Raw genomic sequence first — 7,516 nt, 5'->3', positions numbered from 1 at the left:
TTCGAAACGTTCTTAGGGTACATCAATCAAAAATACTGTAGTTGTCCACTGGAAGATATTTTGGTCCCCTAAGATCTGATGTACCCTCTGATCCAATGTACCCCGATGTACCCTCGATGTACCCTTTTCTGATGTACCCTTGGATACTGGGCCATTTTCAACTGATAGGTTATATATCATAATATCACTAGTATTTTATCAATAGACATTTTTTTGGCATTTTCCACAGGAATTGAGTTAATTGAGCTCAGAGACAAGACACACCTGTCGGAAATAGAATCAAGGTGACCAGAGCCAAAAACTCCATGAAATCCACATGGTCCGTGATCATCGGAATTGACACATTTCTATGATAACTCTCAAATGAAGGACTGAACAATCTGAAATTAAAAAATAATTTTAGAATCCACAGTAATCCCTTTGCTCACCAACCTCACCGCTTCCTCAGAACTTATCGGTTGAATTTCGTCGGGATCATGAAAGAATGATTCCAAATTTACACAATCTATAAAATCTCCGGAAGGTAGAAACCAAACATCATTCCTTCGTCGTTGACTCGAACGAAATCCAGATTCCAAATTGAGAAATTGAAAATAGAAATGACGAATTAGAACGTCTTTTTGATCAGTGGGAAGGGCTGCATAACCATTAAAGGAGTTGTAAATCCAATCGGAAATCAGATAAAACTCTCTGAGCAAGATTTCAATATTCTGTTTGTAATTAACATATCGTGGAGGTTCATAGAATTGGTAAACTTCTATTCTGTCGAGTTCCAGCTTTTTGTACATTCCGCCAATTTGGTTTAAGAATGGAGTTGGTAGGAATATGGGTTGAAAAATTGGCAATCGTTTTCCGTAGATGTCTCGGTGTTTTTGAACAGCTGAAATGTAAAAAAAGCTTTTCTCGGAGGGCCCTTCTAATAGAGAGGCCCTTCTATTAAAGGGAGACCTTCTAATAGAGGTTTTATGGTATCAAAAAATCTATAGGAAAGGTTTCTTGTTGAAAAACTCACAATCCTTTTTCATCCCAATTGTTTCGCACTTCACGAACCGACATTTTTTGCACATTACCCCTTGCTCTAAAACTAACTAAAGCTTGATTTCTTTTAATGCAATTACAGTACAGGGCAAAATGATATGAACTTTTAGTTTTTCGACTAAAACTTTTTAAAAAATAGAGCTAAAACGTCAATCTTCTCTGTAAAATGTAGCTAATCGTCCGAGAAAAATGATGTGAAAATGGTTTCATCTTGAAAAAAATAAGAAAAAATTATAGCAAAAAAAATTTTTTTTAATTTTGGATTGGATCATTTTTTCAAAAATCTGGAAAAAAATAGAAAACGATTATGAAAGGGAAATATAATATTGGGAACATGAAAAATAGTGTTTGACCAACTTTTAAACAAGTAATACCTCATTAAAGTACAATTCTGCGTATGGTATGAATGTTCAAAGTGTCAACTGAACATTTTCAGCTTCTGGGCTTTTCCTACTACCGTTTCACAATTTCTAATTGTCAACGCTTGGTTATTTTTATGTTTTTATCATTTTTCAAGTGTCATTCCGCAATATCTGATTATTTTTCACGCGGAAAGATGTTTATTTAAGCTCCAAACACCGATTTTATGAATCGTGAGACAAGCTAAAACCAGCATGAAATGTACTTTTAGTCATTCTGGCAGAGTCGGTTGAACGATATCGGAATTTTTTCTTTTAGGTATCAATACTACAGTTCAGTTGAAACCTGAAACACATTATTTCCTGTTGGGGAACGCCCCTGGAAACGCTAAAAACATGTTAAAGTAGATTTTTGGAAGAAAATAATGACATTACAGATTCTGTATCTGTTCCCGAGTGCTCCATATATCAGTTTTTTTGTAAGAACGAGTTGTTGTGATTGTTCAAAGACAATCAAAATAAGATTCCACCACTTTTGAAAACAAATTATCAATCTGACCCAAAACATGAATTTTATAACTTGGACTCTAAAAGAAAACGAATTACTAGAGCCAGGAAGGATCATTCCACAACAGGAAATAATGTTTTTTAGTTTTCAAGTGAACTGTAGTATTGATATCTAGAAGAAAAAATACCGATATCGCTTAACCGACTCTGCTAGAATGACTAAAAGTACACCTCATGCTGGTTTTAGCTTGTCTCACGATTCATAAAATCGGTGTTTGGAGCTTAAATAAATAATTTCATCTTTCCGGGTGAAAAATAATCAGATATTGTGGATTGACACTTGAAAAATGATTAAAACATTAAAATAACCAAGCGTTGACAATTTGAAATTGTGGAACGGTAGTAGAAAAAGCCCAGAAGCCGAAAATGTCTAGTTGACACTTTGAACATTCATACCATACGCAGAATTGTATTTTAATGAGGTATCACTTGTTTAAAAATTGGTAAAAGACTATTTTGTCATGTCCCCAATATTATATTTCATATTAATGATCGTTTCCTATTTTTTCCAAATTTTTGAAAAAATGATCCAAAAATCCGACATTTTCTAAAAAATGAATTTTTTCGCTAAAATGTTGTCTTATTTTTTTCAAGATGAAAACAATTTTGCATCATTTTTCTCGGACGATTAGCTAAATTTTACAGAAAAAATTGACGTTTTAGCCATATTTTGAAGAAAGTTATAGTTGAAAAAACAAAAGTTCATATCCTTTTGTCCGGTACTGTACCTGTTCCCATTTTACAGTCCCCATTTCTTCTGCAGCTGTATTCCTGGTTTCTAGACACTGACCGACGAAAAAATGCGGAACATGCTCTGAAAATTTACAAATTAAAAAGCGTTTGATAAAGTCCCAACATCAACAATTTTTTTTCTATTTTTATTAACAAATGTTGAAACAGCAAATTAATTCATTAACCAACCTACACACACTGGCTCCAAAATGAATACCACTAGAATTGGAATTGCAGACTTCACAGTTGAAACTCATTGTTCTGAGACAGTCGAACAGACAAGAAATGTCACCATTCCTTCTCTTGTATTTGCCGTTTCCTTGAGTACAAATAGACTAAAAGACCAGACTACAGGATACAAATTTGGAGAGTTTGGGTAAAAATAGTAGACGCAGAGAAATTTGAAAGAATGGGTGGTCAACTGGAAGAGACTACATTTGTAAAAGGATTAGGATTAAGGTACCGTAAAACGTATAGTATAGGGTCCGATCTTTTTATTGTTCCAAGGTACCTCGAAGGGCCTTTCTATTACAAGGGTTTTTCAAGTAGGGGGGAGGAAGGGCTTCTATTTTTCCGAGCCCTTCTTTTTTTAGATTTAGGTTTCTTCTTCCTTCTTAAAAAGCATATCTATTAAATGGTCCCTTCTATAACAGGTTTTACGATAATCCTTGGATAAGTAGTTCAAATTCTGAAGACGTTGACTAGCAAAAAAAAATTAAACTTTGGACCTAGCTTGCCGGAATACTGTAGATACATAGTTTTTGCAAACTTTACAAAGTCACGCCGCCCACAATACATATAACTTTATTTCAAAAGTTCAACTCCATGAGCCATCTAGATTTAAATCGGAATTTGCAAAAATGTTGTTTGATGAAATATCGTGTTCTGTGCACACTTTTTTCATAAATTCAGTCTGTGTGTATCTGTGAGAAGGTGGGAATGCCTTGTTTGGATAGTGAAGAGCTCAATAGTTCACTTCAAAATTGATGAGAAAAAATTAGTTTGGAAGGATTTCCAGTTTGGAGAAAATCCTGAAATTTTCGATTCGGAAAAATAAAATAATTTCAGTTTCAAAGAAAATTTAAAAGATTTTAAAATGAAATATTGGGGATTTTCCAGATCAAGAATTTTCAAAAATATTCTGGTTGAGAAAAATCGGAGCTCCGGTGACCGTGGCTGAAGGTCCCACAGCGTTATTTTGAAATTTTGAAATTCTGAAATTCTGGAATTCTGTTATTCTGAAATGCTGAAACCTTGAATTTCGAAAATCGGGAATACTGAAACTTTGATGTTCTGAAGTATTGAAATTTCATAGGTCTAAAATTCTGGAATTCATAATTTTAGAAATTCAGAAGTTCAGAAGTTTTGAATTTCTTTTTTTTTATTCTGAAATCACAAAATTCTGAAGTCATGAGATTTGAAAAATCTAAAAATCGCGATATTCTGAAATTCTGAAATACTGAAATTTCAAAAATCTGAAAATCCGATATTCTGAAATTCAGAGATTCAGTAATTCAGAATTTCTGGTTTTCTGAAGTTCTGAAGATATGAAATCCTGAAGATCGGCGATTTTTAAATCTGAAATTCTGAAATTCTGAAACTTGCCGAAGTTCTGATATTATTAGTTTCTGAAATTCCGAAAAAGCTATGACAACACTCAGTGTCATTAGAAAATTCAAATAAAAAAAAGCATTATGCAGTTTTCCGAGGAATCCCCTTTTTTCTTTTTACAGTAACTACAATCCCCCGCCTCAACAATATTTGTATAGCTGGATATTTACAAACCTCAGGGTTTCATTGTGTGACAAGAATCATCTCACTGCACTTTTCTATCAAACTCCGCGCATCTACAGTAACCAATATCTGAAAATTAGTTTCAGAGAGGCTGAAATTTCAGAAAAATTCAAATTCCAGGTAAATGGATCTTTCAAATCCTCCCAAACCTTCGAAACGACTGGACCTCCAAGGCATCCGTGCCTTGGCCATTATAGTGGTCCTTGGATTTCATTTTTATCCAGAATACTGTCCCAATGGATATCTTGGAGTTGATCAGTAAGTCTATCCCAATTTCAAGGGATCATGATGTCCATAATGTTTTCAGATTCTTCGTGTTATCCGGATTTCTAATGTGTATGTTGTTAAAACGTGCTGAGAATCAATCCCTGTGCCAATTAGTCAGTCTATTTTACTCCAAGCGATTCAAACGAATCCTCCCATTATACCTACTTGTTATCCTTGTTTCTATGATTTGTCTCTACCAATATTTTCCAAATACTGCAATCGAAACAAATCAAGAGTCTGCTATCCATGCTCTTCTTTTTGTATCAAATCGTCCGAAGACAGATCAGGAAGACTATTTTCAGCAGGTAAGATTTTCAATTGTAACATTCTACCGTAAGACCTGTAATACAAGGGTCCTCTAACTTTTAAATTTGAGCCAATTTTTCTTGGCTCCTATGGAAAGTATTAGAAATGTATCAAGTGGACAGCTTTTTTATATCTTTAACAGGAACCGAGATTAATTGGCTCAAAGATAAAAATTAAGGAGCCCTTCTAATACAGGTTTTTACTGTATTCTATTTTCTATGTTTCCAGCTCTCACTCGCTGTGGATATCTTCACACATACCTGGTCATTATCCGTAGAAATCCAGTTCTATTTCTTGATTCCTTTCATCTTTATGGTCTCCACCGCTCTCCCTAGCAAGTTTCAATATTTTTACTATCTGGTTATAGGTAACTTTTTCCTGCAAGCTCGCTCCACCGCACTCATTTTTAGGTCTCTTATCTTCAACCCTATTCTACACTCTTCCTTCCACTGAAGCCTTCAACAGTGTTCTAGCGAGAATTTGGCAGTTTTTGATTGGTAATCTTTGAGCTTAATTATCTCGGTTCACATGAGAGATATTAAAAATCTGGCAACTGATAAAATATAGGTGATATTATGATGAAGAATTTATCAATGGAAAATTTGTTGATAACTTCTCAAGGGACCGAGATAATTGAGCTCTAACTTGGCAAAATGTTTCAGGCATGGTGGTTTATCTACTATCAAATCAAAAAACTGAAATCAAATACCAAGCACTGAATAACGAAGAAGAGGGAGAATGTAAAAAGTTGCTTGAAGATGAGGAGAGCCAAGAAGTTGATTGCTGTCCCAATGAAAAATTCTCAAAGTTTCTGAAACTGTCCCAAAGATTCTCATATATGATTCTGCTGGTTGTGACAATGGTAAACACATTTCCATTAACACTGCCGCCAGCACTAGTGAGGTACCAAACCTAAACGCGCACTTTGAGCTCAATTATGTCGGCTCCAATGGAAGATATAAAAAATCTGTCGACTGATAAAATATTGGTGAGATCATGATAAATAAGTTTTCAATTAAAAGTTTTTTGATATCTTCAAGAAGAACCAAGTTAAATGAGCTCAAAGTGCGCGTATACTCTGGGCTTCTAGAGCAAAGAAATATTTTTCAGGCCCTTCATCACTATTTCTACTGGTCTCCTGATGCTCATTTCCGAAGATAGCCTTATCCTATCCAATCGCTTTCTTACTTATATTGGAGATATTTCTTACTCCCTCTACCTCATCCATTGGCCAATTTACGCCTACTGGAAGCTCACATACGACGGAGACAAATACCGTAATCCTAGTTTTTTTTTATTCTTTTGATTTTTTTTCATTATTTGTTCAGTGCTGCTGTGTGCATTGGTCTCATCTGTTGTCCTCGCTGTTGTCACATTTGAGTTTTTTGAAAAATGGTATCTCAAACTGTCATCTACAAGTATTGGTATCCTTGTTGTGGTGATGTTTTTCTTGAATGCAGTGATAATCAATAAGGATGAAATTTCGGATAATTTGGAAACGATTCGAAGTAATGGATCTAATTTGGATAATGTGACAGACGACATGACGTTAGGTAAGCATTTCAGATACTACTGTAGCTGAAAATATTCATATTGAAAAAGGAAAATTTTCCAGACGATGCCGCCCGCCTAAACCATCGATGGAGCATTTATGACCGTAAATTTTTACGAGTTCCCAGTTGTGTTTATGAGACGAAATCGCATTTAGGATGGTGCAGGCATGCGGTAGGTTCTGGGGAAACTGGCAGATGACGGGCGGGTGTTCATTTCTAGGGCAGAACGTTTTCAGAATCTAAGAATTTCCGGTTTTTCTAAATTTTCTGGAATACTGAAATTCGAGAAATCAGAATTACAGAGTTGAATCGAATTTTTCAATTCTGAATTTTCTAAAAAAAATCTGGAAATCAGAAACTTCTGAGAGTTACGAAATTTTTAAAGGGGGACTCCGACCAAAAATTTTTATTGCATTAAAATGTGTTAAAAGTTATCTATTTTCCGAATATTATTGCGAAAAAATTCAAAAAAATCCGAAATTCCCAAAAAACGCCGTTGAAAAGGAAGAAAATTCAAAAAAAGGTGCCGCCGGGGGACGAGGATTTTCAGTGAGAAACCTAGGCCACGGCAGCGGGCGCCTTTCCTACGTGGCAAATTTTCCGGATTTTTTTCAATTTCATGTCCGGCAGGTAAAAAACGTAAAAAACCAATGTCGGCGACTTGAAAAAAAGGCTGTCATTTGCCGTGGCCTAGGTTTCTCACTGAAAATCCTCGCCGGCGGCACCTTTTTTTGAATTTTCTTCCTTTTCAACGCCGTTTTTCGGGGATTTCGGATTTTCTTTGAATTTTTTCGCAATAATATTTGAAAAATAGATAAATTTTAACACATTTTAATGCAATAAAAATTTCTGGTCGGAGTCCCCCTTTAAATTGCGAGATGATCCAGTTTTTAAATTTTG

At 35.0% G+C, this 7,516-nt stretch overlaps 2 protein-coding genes across 2 annotated transcripts in view; one reads left to right on the top strand and one right to left on the bottom strand.

Moving 5' to 3' along the window:
* Positions 1-2,953, bottom strand: part of CBG10722 — a gene marked incomplete at both ends in the record, with an annotated part of 10,154 nt that extends 7,201 nt beyond the window's left edge. Inside the window, 4 exons of the mRNA XM_002634418.2 lie at positions 265-380; positions 433-880; positions 2,693-2,778; positions 2,886-2,953. Coding sequence (XP_002634464.2) covers positions 265-380; positions 433-880; positions 2,693-2,778; positions 2,886-2,953 — 718 coding nt within the window. The remainder of the gene's footprint in view (positions 1-264; positions 381-432; positions 881-2,692; positions 2,779-2,885) is intronic.
* A 1,661-nt stretch (positions 2,954-4,614) lies between these two features.
* The window catches only part of CBG10723, a gene marked incomplete at both ends in the record, with an annotated part of 4,355 nt that continues 1,453 nt past the window's right edge, over positions 4,615-7,516 (top strand). Inside the window, 8 exons of the mRNA XM_002634419.2 lie at positions 4,615-4,748; positions 4,798-5,062; positions 5,292-5,430; positions 5,474-5,560; positions 5,726-5,966; positions 6,174-6,340; positions 6,392-6,616; positions 6,679-6,788. Of these exons, the coding sequence (XP_002634465.2) occupies positions 4,615-4,748; positions 4,798-5,062; positions 5,292-5,430; positions 5,474-5,560; positions 5,726-5,966; positions 6,174-6,340; positions 6,392-6,616; positions 6,679-6,788 (1,368 nt within the window). The remainder of the gene's footprint in view (positions 4,749-4,797; positions 5,063-5,291; positions 5,431-5,473; positions 5,561-5,725; positions 5,967-6,173; positions 6,341-6,391; positions 6,617-6,678; positions 6,789-7,516) is intronic.

Source organism: Caenorhabditis briggsae (genome assembly GCF_000004555.2).
Source record: "Caenorhabditis briggsae complete genome, chrIV, whole genome shotgun sequence".
Classification (NCBI taxonomy): Eukaryota; Metazoa; Nematoda; class Chromadorea; order Rhabditida; family Rhabditidae; genus Caenorhabditis; species Caenorhabditis briggsae.
This window is presented reverse-complemented; position numbering and strand designations above follow the sequence as displayed.